The sequence below is a fragment of the Myotis nattereri genome (assembly GCF_964212035.1).
Source record: "Myotis nattereri genome assembly, chromosome: 5".
Classification (NCBI taxonomy): domain Eukaryota; kingdom Metazoa; phylum Chordata; class Mammalia; order Chiroptera; family Vespertilionidae; genus Myotis; species Myotis nattereri.
This window is the reverse complement of record NC_138080.1, coordinates 105,472,926-105,488,490: the sequence shown is the minus strand read 5'-3', so window position 1 is coordinate 105,488,490 and position 15,565 is coordinate 105,472,926. Positions and strand designations below refer to the sequence as shown.

General features: G+C 58.4%; 1 protein-coding gene across 2 annotated transcripts in view; it reads right to left on the bottom strand.

The window, feature by feature from the left end:
• Nucleotides 1-14,830, bottom strand: part of ERGIC1 (endoplasmic reticulum-golgi intermediate compartment 1) — an 85,294-nt gene extending 70,464 nt beyond the window's left edge. For both annotated transcript variants that reach the window (XR_013996087.1, XM_081092929.1), the window contains exon 1: nucleotides 14,714-14,830. Coding sequence is in view for 1 of the 2 variants with exons in the window: in XM_081092929.1 (XP_080949055.1) it covers nucleotides 14,714-14,733 (20 nt within the window). In the remaining variant the exon portion in view is untranslated. The remainder of the gene's footprint in view (nucleotides 1-14,713) is intronic.
• Nucleotides 14,831-15,565: the final 735 nt, after the last annotated feature.

Below are 15,565 nucleotides of genomic sequence, written 5' to 3'. Positions count from 1 at the left end.
TCGGTGGTTGAACCAAGAGTTCCTGGGTTCACTCCCCAGTGCAGGGCGTGCAAGAGGCAGCCGATCGATGTCTCTCCCATCAATGGTTTCTCTCTCTCTCCCTCTCCCTTTCTCTCTCTCTCAAATCAATAAAAACATATTTAAAAAGGAAATGTGTGGACCAGCCCTAACCAGTTTGGCTCAGTGGATAGAGCGCCGGCCTGCGGACTGAAGGGTCTCGGGTTCGATTCCGGTCAAGGGCATGTACCTTGGGTGTGGGCACATCCCCAGTAGGGGGTGTGCAGGAGGCAGCTGATTGATGTTTCTCTCTCATAAGTGTTTCTAACTCTCTATCCCTCTCCCTTCCTCTCTGTAAAAAATCAACAAAATATATTTGAAAAAATAAAAATAAAAAATAACTGTGAGGACCAGATGATCACATCTGTGACTGGGCAGAATCCAGTCCCCATGCTACCAGTGTACAACCTCTGCTTTTGATCAAGTCTGTCGGGAAGTTGCATGCTCGGGGACAAGGAAGCGGAGGGGCCGTGACACTGGACTAACCGACGAGGCGCCGGGAGTGGAGGAGGCTCTCTCCTTCACGCCGTGCGGCCACCCGGGGAAGCAGGCTCAGAGAGGTGCAGCGAGCTGCCCAGCACACACAGCACGCGGGCGGAACCGCCAGGCTCCAGGGGCCGTGGGTCCCTGGTCTGCCCGGCCGCACACCAAGGCAGCCCTGGGGAAGGTGAGGCTGGGGCGGCTGACTCCTCATCCTCCGGTGAGTGCGAGGCAGGCGGAGGTCCAAGTGGGTGACGCGCCGGGGTGGCCCCACTTCCAGGGACCTGATCCAGGGTGGGGTGGGGTGGGGCGGGGCAGGGAGGAGGCGGGTGGGTGAACCTTCTCATACCTCCTTGACTCAGGGTGAACTCAGCTCTGACAAACCACCAGGCTTCAGGGGTGACCCAGTTTCCCACTCAGCTGACTGAAACGCGTGGGGAGAAGGCGGCTGCCGCCTGGCTGGCCGGGTGAACGTGGGCAGGGTCTCAGCTCGGAGCGGTGGGTCCCGGCTCCAAGCGGAAGGGGCCGGCTCCATCGAGGCCCTCCCGGCTCCCACAGCCACTGATTCTAATCAGCCCGGAACCTGAGCACACGCCAACCCTAGGAGAAATGCCTCCCGCTCGCTTCCCCCTCTATGGACGGGCAGCGAGCCCCGTTCCACGGTCTCGTTGTGAGATCTGAGGATGGTCCCACGTGGTGTAGCCCTGTGCCTGACACCCCGAGGTGCCAATGAGTGACTCCCATCGTCACCACCCCCGCGGCCTCGCACCTGCGCTTCTCGCTTCCCTCCTTCCGGAAACATCCGAGCGCGGAGTCCGGGTCAGGTCCCGTTCTCTGCCTCCGGGACAAAGGGCCCAAACCCACGGTCATGTCAGTGTCACGGGAGGGCTCTGAGGACCTGACACTCACCAAGATGCAGACGCGCCCTGCGGTGAACTAGGGAAAGGTACTGGATTCACGTTCGGGCGCCGCGTTCCTGCCCCCCCTCCCTCTCCAGCTGCCTGACCCTCTGAGCCTGTTTGCTCATCTGCAGAGAAAGCCATCACCCCACAACACACCATCTCCGAAGGGCTTCCTAAACTCCAGTCCCGTATGACGATGCGTTCATGCAACGTACTCAGTCATTGAGGATCTGTGGGGCTGGGTCCCAGGATTACACTTGAGTCATAACGGGGTGCCCTTGCTCAGGGTTCCCCCACGCACCTGGTCCTGCCGCACTGAGGACACTTGCTCGGTGATTCCCAGGCCCACCTCGGGCCACCTGGACCGACTGCGGGTGGGGGTGGGGCAGCCCCGGGCCCAGGTAAGAAGGAAAACAAACCTGCTCACTGAAGCTGAGAAATGGGCGCACCCGGACTGCCAGGGACAGGGACAGGGGCGCCATCGGAGCGCGTCACTCGCTGGGGGTGAGAGTCTCGAGTCTAAGGCTTGGGCTCTGTTACTTCGCCAGCTGTGTGGCTCTGGGCCAGGCCCTCAACCTCTCTGGGCCCCTGTTTCCTCAAAATGAAAACAGTCAGGCGTAACCCCCAGGCTGGGTTGGAGGTGGAATGCCAGGTGTCTCCTCCCCCCCCCGCCCCCCCCGGCTTCCTCCGATGCTGGGGCTAACGTGCCATTCCAAGCCCGTGGAGCCAGCGGGGATGGGGGTGACTTGGTCACTCCCATTCGGACAGGCAGCTGGCCATTCACTGCTCCTGTGGTCAGGGCCCGAGTCCTGGCTGATGTCCCGATTCCTCGGGACACAGTCCAGGGGGAACATGTCCCACTCACACTGCTAAGGAATCAACTCCTCTCTTACACCCTTAGGAGAAATCTGGGAACATTCTCCCAACATAGAGGTATGGCAACAAAGCCCCCAATCTGGGTGGAGTTGCACTGCTCGCCAGATCATGAGGGGAATCTCATCTCACTTGGGGCTCCAAACTCTTTTTTGGGGAGGTAGAAGGTCTGGGGGCGGGGGCGGGGGGAGCAGACTCCGGATCTGATTCTGACTTGACCGGCCCCTCCCTTCCTGCCTCTTTCTTCCTTGTTTTGTCCCTGAAAACCTCCCCAATAAATCTTTGAATGAATGAATGAATGAATGAATATACAAACTCCCCGATTCCCTAAGCCTCAACCTCTTTGTCCCCACAACAGGAATGACAATACCTTTAGATCCGGGGCCTCCTCCTGCGTATTTTCAAAGGGTGGGGCTTGGTGCTGGTGTAACTTGGGGTGGGTGGGACATGGGGGCAGGGAAGTACAGGAGAGAACAAATCACTGGTGGACTCCACCCAGAATCAAGCAGCACAAAACAATGTCAGGAAGACAAACCTGACACCTGGGGAGCCCTCCCTTCAATAGCACCAGCCGAGCAGTCCCACGGATGCTGTCACCCGGAACAGGGCATCTTGTGTCACCCACGGGGCCAGCAAATGGGCAGCAAGTTCCCAAGCACGCCCAGGACCGCCTTCTGGCTTCCTGGCTCCTCGGAGCAGACCCGGAGGTTGGCATTCCTGGGGACCCGGCAGGCGATGGGAACGGGGACAGAGAGATGGGAGGAGCCGCGTGAATACACAGGACCACGTCCCGCATGGCCGCACCCCTGGCAGGAAGCCTGCCCAGGCCAGGCAGCAGCCAGGACAGTGGAAAGAACGCTCAGTCTGCGGTGCGCCCGTGGGGAGAGGGGGCACAGCATGCCCTGTTCTGGGTCTCAGTTTCCCCTTCGGTGAAGTGACACCCTTAATTCCTCCCTCGCAGGTCAAGGTACAAACTGTAAAGTGACGAGGGCTCCGAGGGGAAAGGGCGATTTTCACCCCCTTTCCCTGCTGCACCAGGATCCGGATTTGTCTGTGCGTGCTGGTTGCTCCCTACGCCAGCGTTTCCCAAAGCGTGGCACCCAAGCCACCCACCGGCGGGACGTGGGGTGACTTCAGGGCAGGATGGGGACCTGCTGGTTAAGTGACATCAGATGTCACAGTGAGGGGGTCGTCCCTGTAGGGTTCTCGTTTGAGAACGCCGAGGACATCCAAGGGAAGGTCTCAGGGCAGCACACGACCCGGTCTTCGCCGCTCAGCTCTCCAGCGGTGGCTGGTAGCCCGTTAGTCGTCACAGCCCCAGCGGCTCCGGCAGGCACTGGCTAGCAGCGACCTCACAACCTGCCATGATTTCTATCTATTTGTAGCAGACGGTACTACTTTCTCATTTTCAAAGATGTTATAAAGTGATCTTTTCCACATAAAAATGTTAACTTCAAAAAAACGGAACCGTTTAAAGAAAAATGACTAAGTAAACAGCCCGCTTTGTTTAGAAATAGGCCCCAAAAGTCTGAAGATGGTACCGGAAGGTTGAAAACGGACTCAGGTTACCACGGCAGAGACGGTGACGCACGCGTCAAGCCCCCCTTTTCTCTTCCTCCTGGACCACATCTCCCGGCCGCTCCTGGAACAGGGTGAGGCCAGGTCCCAGCTCAGGGACAGACACGATGGCGCCACATTCTAACCCTCCACCCAACCCTCTGTCCTCCCTTCTCCCCCCCACCCACTGCCAGGCCAGGAGCACACCCTGGAGGCAGACAGAGCCACAGGATGGACAGAACCTGGGTCCCTGGGGACAGGCAACAGGCAGAGCATCCCCGCCCACCGTGGAGCTGTCCGTGAGCAAGAAATGAACTAGTGTTGCATTAAATCACTGAGATCTCAGGTTCATGGGAATTAGCTGACTTAGGCTAATCTAAGGAGGCATCTCGAGACCAATTTCCGGCCAATCCAGAAATCTCCTATGATTTCTGGTGCTTTATTCTGTAACAAATAATTACTAAGCTCCTAACAGATGCCAGGCACAGTCCTAAGGGCTTTGCAGCGATGAGCTCAATTAATCCTCATGACAGTCCTGGGAGCCAGGCACTGCTAGTATTTACTATTCGGCTTGACTTTCATTAAGGCAACCGGGGCCCAGAGGGGCAAAGAGTCTTACCAGCACCACACATCTAAGAAGGAGTGGCTGAGACTTGAACCCAGGCCCGTCGAACACGCTCACATCCCTTGCTTTGCCTCAGTGCCACGCAGCCTCCGCTGAGCACCTCACCCAGGGATTGGCATGCCCTGACTGTGTGCCAGCCCCTGGCTGGGTTGTGACCTCATGGCCTGGAGCCCAGCGAGTAAGACAGGAAGGGAGCAAGGGAGGTGCATGGCACAGAGCCAGATGGGTACAGGAGGGGCAGCACGGTCAGAGGGCTCTGGGAAAGCCTGGTGCAGCTGGGGGAGCATCGCCCCTCTGGAAGAACAGGGGGGGCTTCTCGGAGGAGGTGCTACTTGCGGCTGGTGAGAGCAGGAGAGATTTTAGCACAAGGAGACGGTGGGGAGATGCTGGCTCATCCGGAGCTAAGAGCCACCTCCTGGATCCACAGATGGGCCCCCGCTCTGTCTACCTAAGGGGCCTAAAGACTCTGGGACAGGTCTCGAGCACACTCGTTAAAACACGCCCCTGCGCTGGGTGAAACGCATCTAGTCCTTTCAAGTCTTCTCTCACAAAAGGCTCCTATGGGCCTTGCCACCCCCTCTTCTTTCACAGGCTCGGGGTGCAATGGAAACACTGGGTGGGGAGGGGGTCAGACCACTCAGAGCCAGGAGGGTCCCGGCTCAGCAGTGACACACGGTGCGGAAAGAGGCGGTTAAGTCACGTGAAGCCGCACCGGGACTACAGACGCTGGCGGTCCACTTCACCGAGGCGGCCCGTGTACAGGTGGGGAAAGAGCACCGACACAGGGGGCCGCCTGGGAGGCTGCCTGAACCTGGTGCTGAAGGTCACGGCCACCAATGAGGTCACGTGGGTGTCGGGATACGCTGGGAAGGGCACCCCACCCACAACCCGGCCTAATTAGCCGGAGACACTGGACAAACCCAGACCGGGGCACATTCCGCAGGATCCCTGGGCCGTGCTCCCCAAGATGCCAAGGGCGGGAAGAGCCAGAACTCTCCCCGACCCGAGGGGCCCGGGGAGACGCGACCAGTGAGCGCAGTGGGGCTGCTGGATTGGATCTGACCTGCGGAAAACGGGTAAAATCCAAGTCAAGCACGAGTTCAGATAATAATAATAATAATAATAATGTACCAACATCCATTTCTTAGTTGTGGCAAATGTGGGAACGTATGCTGTGAACCATGGGGAAACCCGGATGGGGGATCGGAACTATCCTTTCGACTTTTCTGCAAATCCAAGTTTTCCCAAAATTAAAACTGTATTTAATTTTTTTAAAAAGGGGGAAAAGAGAGAAAGAGAAGCAAAATACTGAAACTAAAACAGAAGTCCCACGAGGTTGGGGGCAGGAGTTGCCTGTCTGGCTCGATGTTATACCCCCGGCTTCTAGAACAGTGCCTGGCACACAGTAGGCCCTCAATAAACATGTTCAGTGAACGAAGGACCCCAACGGTCCTGCCAGCGCCTGGCCTGTGGATGGGGGCTCCAGAGACGGGCTGAGAAAGGGCAGGATGGCAGCCCCCACAGGAAGGGCTGCACCCCGCTGCCTGCTCCCTGGCAGGCACGTGGCGGGAAGCGCTGCCCACAAAGACGCACACGACACAGGAAATGGTCAACAAACTATAAACACGGCTCAGTAGGTGGCAGCTGGTATCTGTGAAAGGGCCCCCGGAAATCAAGGCGATAAGGCTCCGGGGCACGAGCGTGTGGTTAATAAGAAAGCCTTTGGCATCCCTAGCGAGCGCCCGGGTCTCAGTGATGTCATCCGCGGTTTGGGGGACCTTGACCAAGTCCCGCCCCATCTCTGTGCCCTGCATCCTCATCACGTTAAATGGAAGAACACGGGGGTCCTACCTGAGGCGAGGATGGACTGAGGGAGTCCAGGAGGACCTTAGCCGGCCACTGGACAGGTGGGCACTACGGTGGGCACGGCTGCAACCACGCAGGCCCTGGGAAGTCCCCGGAAGAGACGCCCCGGGGGCTGAAGGTGTTCGAGGACCTGGAGCGAGGGAGTGTCACTCAGACTGGGCTTTGGCCGAAGAGGAACGTCAGGTCCACTGGCAGAGCTGGCGGTGCCATCCCAGCGCCATCGGGAGGAGGGGAGCCCCAGGCTGCCTCTGCCCACACCCGAGAGTCCCTCACTCCTCTGCCTCGGCTCCAAGTCCATGCCCACAGCCCCGTCCCAGGCGTCTGCGGATCTGCCCGCGTCCTGTGCACCTGGCCAGCCTCTGTGACACACCGCCCGCCGCAGGTTGTCGTCAGCCCTCAGCAAGGTTTGGTTTGGCCCAACATGATGTTCAAAATGAAACTGGAAGCGACTGCTAATCATAGTCACATTTCCTGAAAAGCTGGGGACTCTGCCGGCGGACAGCCAGCCACAGAGCTGGACGGCAGCCGCCCCTCCCTGCCCACCGCGGCGCCTCCCTGGGCCTGGGGCAGCTGGGTTGTTGTCTGGAGTCACCAGGCAGGTGCCCCTTAGAGAGGGGAGCCGGGCTCCAGGTCTAAGCTCCCGGGGGTCCCCACGTGAGCTCATCACTGGCCCTGCAAACCCCAGAGACCCTGGTCTCAGCACGCCCACGTGCCCGAGGCCCCGGCTGATGTCCCCCAGGTGAGGAGCTCAGGCACATGCTGCCGGGCAAGGCCAGGAGGAGGCAAACACAATCCCATTTTCTTTTATTTGTTTTTCTATTTTTATTTATTTTTTTGTTAATCCTCACCCGAGGATATTTTTCTATTGACTTTTAGAGTGTGGGAGAGAGAGGGGAAAGAGAGAGAAACACATCGATTGGTTGCCTCCAGCACGTGCCCCAACCAGGGCCAGGGCCGGGGAGGAGCCTGCCACCAAGGTACGTGCCCTTGACCGAATCGAACCCAGGACTCTTTGGTCCACAGACCGATGCTCTATCCACTGAGCCAAACACAATCCCATTTTCTAAGCACATCTGTCCAGCATCCAGACAAGCCCATCTCATGCGGGATCGCAGGAAGCAGGCTAGGAAAGGGTGAGCACCCAATATGCAGATGAGGAAAACCAACGCACACAGAGGCGGGGTCCTGTCCAGGGTCCCACGGCGGGTCAACACGGGGAAGGGATCCGAATCCAGACAGACTGGCTGCACAAGCACAATATGAGGTCCGTTCCGAGGCGGCCAGGGTCAGCCCAGCACGGAGCACGTTCCCCCGAAGATCTGGAGACACTGTCTCCACACGAGGAATGTACGCTTGGACCCGCAGAACCTCACAGCAGCCCCCGAGTCACCTGCGGCCCACACAGTTCTCAAGGGGCGTTTTGGTGAAATTCTGTACGTCAGCGGCTGGTGGCGGGGAGGGAAGGCCTGGGGGGAGCCATGAAAATCAGCAACGGCCAGGTATCAGCGAGGCAGGTATCAGCGAGGCAGGGCCACACCTGCTGAAGCCCCCGGCTCAGGAATCGCCGCGTTCCAGTCCCGGTCCTGACCTCCCAGCGGCCTGCCCTGGGCCAGTCACGTCCCGGCCTTGGCTCCCTGCTTCAAAACGGAATTCGTCAAGGAAACAATGAACAGAGTGAAAAATTGTTCTTTATGAAACCCATATACCTGAAAAGGGGTTACTATCCAAAATATACAAGAAGCTCCTTCAACTGCATAGCGCAAAAACAGACAAAATAAAAACACAAGAAAAGAAAATCAAAAACAGTAAAAAACTGGGCAAAGTTTTGAATAGGCATTTCTCCAAAGGAGACACACAGGTGACCGACATGCATATGAAAAGACGCTCAGCGTCACTGGTCACCAGGGAAAAGCAAATAAAAACCACAATGAGAGGTCACCTCACACCTGCTAGGAAAGCTGCTGTCAACATGAACAAAACGACAACTGCTGGCGAGGCTGTGGAGAGAAGGGAACCCTTGTGCCCTGCCGGTGGAAAACAGTCTGCAGGCCCCTCAAAAACTAAAAATAGAGCTACCATATGACCCAGGAATCCCATGACCGGGTTTTTATCCAAATGTACTGAAATGGGGACCTTGCAGACATACAGGCAGCCCATGTTCACTGCAGCATTATTCACAGTAACGTGAAGCAACCTAACTGTGTCGGATAAAGACACTGACATGCACATACAAGGGGGTAACACTCGGCCTGACGACAAAGGAACCCTCCCACATACAACACGGATGAACCTGGAGGGCGGTCTGCGAGGGGACAGAAGGACCGATATTCACGGTATCGCTGACAGGACACACCTAAAGCAGTCAAGCTCACGGAGGCAGAAAGTGGAACCGAGGGGGTCGGGCTGGGGGAAGAGGGACGCTGCTCGACGGCTCTGAGGTTTCGGTCACACAGGACACGTCAGTTTAGAGACCTGCTCGCCGACTCTGCCCCGCGTTGACCACACTGCTGTGCCCTGACACACTGGCTCAGAGGGTCGCCTTAACGTTCTTACTACCATTTTTTAAAACGGAAGCAACAGTGTGACTATCGCCTGGCCGGCGTGGCTCAGCGGCTGAGTATCAGCCTATGAACCAGGAGGTTGGGGTTCGATTCCCGGTCAGGGCACGTACCCCGGCTGTGGGCTCGATCCCCAGTGTGGGGTGTGCAGGAGGCAGCCGATCAATGATTCTCTCTCATCATTGATGTTTCTATCTCTCTCTCCCTCTCCCTTCCCCTCTGAAATCAATACAAATATATTTTTTTTAAAATAGTGTGACTATAACATTTCTTGGGCTGCTGAAACTGTCCTGTATCTAGATCAGGGGGTGGTTACATGATATAATGTCTTAAATTTCACAGATAAGTACACCACCAAAAAAGGTCAATTCTATTGTAGGATAATTTTAAAAAATTAAAATAAATTCCTAATAATCATCTCTCTCTCTCGGGACGGGGTGGCCTTTAAGCCCAATGACATGCCCGGCACAGTGCTCAGCGCACCCCGAGCAGGGGGACCGCCAGGCTCACTCAGGAGGTCAGCTTGCCTCCTTCCCTCCTGAGATGCAAGCCCCAGGCCAGCACGTGAGGGACAGTTAACCTCCTGCAGGGACTGTCTCAGCACCAGTCCCAGTGCGTCAGGGACCCCCGACTAGACTTACATTTACTAACAGCCAGGCCTCTCGTCTCCAATGGGGTCTAAGAATATTCAGTCCATTTCCAACGGAGGTTGTGCTGCTCGCCAGGTTCAAGGGGGCGAATGGCACTGTCAGGTGTACGCAGGTCCCCTGGGCCCTGTGAGGTACCGAGGTGTGACCCAGCATCTCTGAGGCGCCGTTTCCCTGCGCTTAAAACCGCGATAGCGCTGTGCCCCCAGCAGCCCGGGGGTTAGAGAGCGCTCTGCCTACGTCCTCGCTGTGGGCAGTGCAACCCCGAGTTCTTCCTGCCTCCCCCGAGGGCGGGGATTTTTTTAACCGAATGCGTAGTCGTGTTGGAGGTTCTGTGCCGACCTGTACTTTTTCTGCATATGCAACCAACGTAATTAAATCCACAGACCTAAATGTTAAAAGCTGACAACAGACAATTAGGCTAATTACCACTTCCTTAAAGGATCCATTAGGGCTGTTCCCCACACCTCATTCTGAGAAATGGTACCCAGCGCTCTATGAGCAACAGGGTGACTTAGACAGTAAGTTTGGCAAAAGCGGGGCTGAACCGAGTGACTCTGGCTCCTTTCATGCAGGCCTTCTCAGAGCCTTTAGTATGTCAGCTCAGCACATGCTGTGACTCTCTAAGCGGGGACAGGGTATGGAGAAGCACAGACTGGGAGATGCTAAGTCAAGTCAGTCCCACGGGGCGAGGCACCCCAATCACCAGGGAGCCTCGTTAGCCTAGGTGCAGGCTCAGGGAGGGGGCGGGGGGTCCGGAGACTGCCCTTCTCACAAGCTCGGCGATGCTGCAGCTGCTGGTCTGGGGACCACACTTTCAACGTAAGGGCATCAGTGGCTAGGTAAGACCCCTTACTGACCACTCGACTGGTGAGAGAAGTCTCAGAGTAGGGAACTGGCTCGCCAGAAGTCACCCAGGAGTGACAGGTGGGACCGGACTCCAAGGCCAAGGTCGCTGTCAGTTCTCTGGGTTTAGGACAATCTGCTCAGTCTGGGCTGTGCACTGACACCACTCGACGAGCTTATAAAAACCGATGCCTGGGCCCCTTCCCCGGGTCCTGACCACTGGGTCTGGAGTGCAGCCTGAGTTTGGGGACTTTGAAAGCCCCTCCGGTGGCTCCCGTTCAGCTAGAGTCGAGGTTCAGAGATGCAGATGGTGGGGAGGCCTCACCCCAATGCCCTCCTCTCTCCCTGCCTGCCTAGCCAATCGATGCCCGAGGAAAGCTGCCTACAGCCACTCCAAAATAAAGTCTGAAAGGATTACCAGATGGGGAGAGGCACTGACGAGGCCACAGCTGGCTAAAGCCCTGTCTCAAGATATTATGGCATTGCGGCCAAGAGCCCAAACAGCCTAGGGGAGGCCCTAGGGAGTGGAGTCTCCATCTCATTCTGTGTCCAGGGAAGCCTGGACCGTCCAGGGTGACATGCCCTATGTTGGCGTGAGACCGCAGTGGCGGTCTTTAAAGGCAATTTCAGAATCGGGTGTCAGACCACAAGGTTAGTGTAGGGAGAAAAAAAAAACGGTTGCCCAGCCAGCGTGGCTCAGTGGTTGAGCAGTGACCTGTGAACCCGGAGGTCACGGTTCAATTTGCCATCAGGGCACATGCCTCCCTGAGAGCAGGGCTCAGGCTCCCTGGGCCTGGGCTGCAGGAACCGCCCGCATCGCCCGCCCCAGGCTGAGGGGGGGGCAGCAGGTGGTACCCGTCCCCCGCCAGCAGGAACTGGGTCCGGTCTGGGCCAACGCCCCCGGATCTGGGTCACAAGCCCAGTTCCACACCTGCAGCGTTCAGCGATGACTGAAGCAACGCAGCAGAGCAAAGCAAACACAAGTAATCTCTGAAGGCCCAGGATCCTCCCTCTGCACTCTGCCTCCTCCCCCACCCCCAACAATTTCAAGCAAATTCAAGGAAAGGAGGAGGAAAATCACCAACAGCTGAAAACCTGCCCGGGGGAGAGAGAGTTGGCTACCAAACCGCAGCCATGCCTTTGGCTTCCTCGTGAGGCATTTCCAAGGGTCCAGGCCCGGTTCTAGGAATTACCAATAAATAAGACAGATACAAATCTTTGCCCTAGGCAGCTCCGTCTCAATGGGAGGGAGAAAGAAAGTGAGCATAATAATCAAGTGAATTGCATAGTGGTAGGAAACAGAGTTGCTTCGATAACACAAATAATGAGAGTAGTGGCCACAATGTATTGGGAGCTCCCTCCGGCAGACATGCTGAACATACATTATCTCATTTAATCCTCTCCACTGCTCTCATTTAATCATCCCCCTTCACAGATGAAGACACAGGAGGGAAGCTGACAAGACCCCATAGACCAGCGGTTCTCAACCTTCCAAATGCCGCGACCCTTTAATACAGTTCCTCATGTTGTGGTGACCCCCAATTTCATTGTTACAAACTGAACATAATTAAAGCATAGTGATTAATCACAAAAACAATATGTAATTATATATGTGTTTTCCGGTGGTCTTAGGCAACCCCTGTGAAAGGGTCGACCCCAAAGGGGTCATGACCCACAGGTTGAGAACCGCTGCCATAGACAATAAGAAAACAAGGAGTATTGATAAAGGAAGGACAACCTCCGCCTGGGGTTGTTTAAGGAGAGCAGACTGAGCAGGAAGCCTGGTTTTCTTCCAGGCCCTGAAGTGGGGGGGTGGGGGCGGGGGTCCAATCAGAATATGCCCCTCTCCACTCCCCACGGCTCTTAAAAGAAGTGACAGGGTTGTGGGACCCTCCAAACCCTCCCTTCTATCCCAGAATGAAGGCTCCAGAGCTAACAGTCCTGAGTTCAAATCCCTGCCCCACCAGCTCACCATGGCCCTGGGCAAACGGTCTCTCCTCCCTTTGATTTAAAATGAGATTAAAAGTCCCTCTCACAGATGACAAGACCGCACCCCACAGTGCCTGTACAGGGGGACTGCCCCATGCACACCCCTACTCCTGGGCGAATGCCCTACGCCCGCCCCCCTTCCCCTCCAGTGCTCAGAGGCAGGGCCACGTGTCTCCAGGCCCCGCACGTGGGACACGTGGCAGAGGGCTGAGCACCGTAAACATTTGATGAGTCAACATGAAGAGGAGGAAAGGTCTGGGACGGTGGGACCTTCTTTAGCACCTGAGCCCTGGAGGCAACAGATCTTAGAAACTGCAGGTTCCTGGGCACAAGTGGCTCATGCTCCGAGGTGGGAATGTGAAGTGTTGAGCCCACTTTCCCTGTTAGGTGGTGAGCCCACGCCCTCAAGCAATCGATTAAAGCGCTGCATGAAGCCGGGACCCCCTTGGCCCTGAACCGTGCATCTCAAGGGCCACCAGGTGAGGAGCTGTGTGCGACCTGGGGCCCCGGGCCCACCCGTCAGTCTAGCACCCGTGAGGTGCAGAGCAAGACCCTGGAACCTCAACTTTCTCATCTGCAGATGGGGGATTAGGCACAGAGAAAAGGGATTAAATGATCAAACGCAGTGATTCCATCAAGGTCAAACATCACTGAATCACATGGGGATGGAGGAGGGGCAGAAATTATCAGCCTGGGTAGGGGGAGGCTCTGTGGGCCCAGGAATCCACGTCTTAGGAATTCCTGGGATCCAGGAATCCCAGGTCTTAGAGCCCGGATTGAATGTCAGCATGAGGACAGACCCTGCTTCCATCAGAGGGGACTTTCCTTGTTCCAAATGGCCCTGCGTCTGCAAGCGTTTGTCTGAGACCCTAGTGCCAGCCTCAGGGCTGCATGGAAGGGCCAGGAAGCTGGCAGATGCTTGCAAGATGGCATCGGTGCCCAGGGCAGGCTGGGGTACCACGTCAGCCAGGGCGAGAGCTCCAAGGCCAATCACCTCTCCAGGCCGAACCCCCACTGTGCCACCTGCCATGGGGGTCACCGCCAGGTCTGTCTTCCAGAAAAGGCTGTCACTTGGCCCTGACTTGGTTCACACCTGGAGGGAGGGACGGACGGGGCGGTCAGGGAGGGAGGGCTCCCTCCTGGGGGTTGGGCACCGGGACCCCTGTTCTGTGGACAAGGAAATGGGCTGGCGGAGAAGCTTCTCACCCACCAACCCCCACTTGTGGGCTGGAAACCGTACAGGCCCTGAGTAAGAGCTGCTCGGGCCCTCCGTCCTCACAGGTGGGAGTCTGTGCGTAGCCCCAAACCGCAGGTGGTGACAGAGAGGCTGACACTTGCCCGGGTCACCCAGCTGAGCAGCCAGGGGAGGTCTGCACCCCGAGCCTGCTCCCTGACTTCCAGAACGCGCCCAGGTTCTGGGCGGAGGGGGCAGAGCCGGCCTCTAACTCAGCCCCTGCCCACACCAGCCCTCTGTGTCGCGGCCGGACACCCACGGTGTGGCTGCCTCAGGCCAGGGCCTCCCCTGGGGCTCCATGGCCCAAGGGGAAGTCTGGTGGAGACCCCTTCCCAGGCAGGCTTTCCCGAGGCCTAACCCCACACAACTCGGACCATGAGGCCCTGGACCCACAAAGGGCCCATTGTGATGACTGGAGGACGCCAAGGCCGCAGGCTCTGGGCCCTCTGCACAGCGCTGCCCCAGGCTCCAGGGCCTCTGCCCCTCGCCATGGCGCCCCCATACCCAGCGCCCAGGCCCAGGACTGGCTGGGGGTCAGGCCTCCTGCTCTGCCCAGCGGGGGCAGCCTGGGCCTGTGGTAACCTAAACCCCCAGCTGCCCCGCTGGCGGGATGCGCTGCAGACCCTGGGGGGCTCCTTCAAGGTGCCCAGGACGCACCTGTCAGCTGGGGTGGGGTCCACGCAAGGGGGCTCTGTAGAGGGAGGAAGGGGCAGGCTGTGTGCTCCCAACTGGGGGGGGGGATCTGTGTCCCAGATTGTGGGGGGGGGGGTGCATATTTGTGAAGCGTGAGACCGGCTGGGGAGCGGGCAGGCTGGGGAGGGGGCTCCGGGGAGGAAAAGAGGGGGCGGTCCGAGGTGGGTGGCTTTGCCCACAGAGGTGGGGGGCTGCACGAGGGGGCCCTCCACGGCTCGGGCAGGCTTTGTGTGCGGCGGGCGGCCCGGCCCGGGGTCCCGAGGGCCTGCCGAGGCATGCACGGGGCGGGAGCCGCTCTGCGCGCCAGGCAGGAGGAACCCGCGGCGCGCCAGGCACCCCTGCGCCCGCGGAGGGGGCTTCCCGGGGGCCGGGGGCGCCTCACTCACCTCCTGAAGTCAAAGGGCATCGTGCCGTCGCCGCCGGGGGTGGGAGCGCTGCAGGCCAGGCGGGCCGCGGCGCCGCGTGGGTCCCTACCGGCTGCCAACGCCTCCTCCGGCCGCCCCGCCCCCGCCGCCGCCCCCCGCCCGGGCGCCCGCCGCTCGCCGCCGCCGCCGGGAAGTGACGCTCCGCGCAGCCCATTGGACGCCGCGGGCCGGGAAGGGGAGGGGGAGAGGCGGGCCTTTTGGGGTAAAGGCTCTCGGAGGGGAAGGGAGCCCCCAAAGAGGCCTTCGTCCTTTGCCAGTCCCCCACGGTGTTTTCCTTCTCTCTCTCTCTCTCTCTCTCTCTCTCTCTCCCCCCCCCCCCCGGCTTTGGGCACACCCCTCTGCCTCGCTGAGCTTCTGCCTGTGGGGTTTGTAAAACAGAGTCCTTGACTGGTCCAGGTTTGGGCCCTGCACAGCGTCCAGCTCTGAGAAGGGAGGTCAGGCAGCCCCAGGTTTGCAAGGGGCACGTTTTTACAAAAGGCATTTCCCTGCTGTGCCTCTCTGGGGAAAGCACTTGGCTTCTCTGAGCCTCACCCCTTTCCACCGTCTGCAGGAGGAGGTGGACACTTCCTGGGGGGCTTTTTCCGGGGGATCACATGGGAGCGTTGGTTGGAGACTGACTTCGTGCTGTGCCTGGCACCCAGGAAGGGCTCAGGCCCTGAAGCTGTGGTGGTCGCGTGGGAGCGGGCTCTGCGTTCATTCCAACCGCGTTCAGGACATGCAGGCTGTCCCGGAGGCAGACGTGGCCTGGTCTGCGCCCTGGCCCAGGAGGCCTCTCTGAGCCTCAGATTCCTTCTGGGAAAGTCACAGGTAATC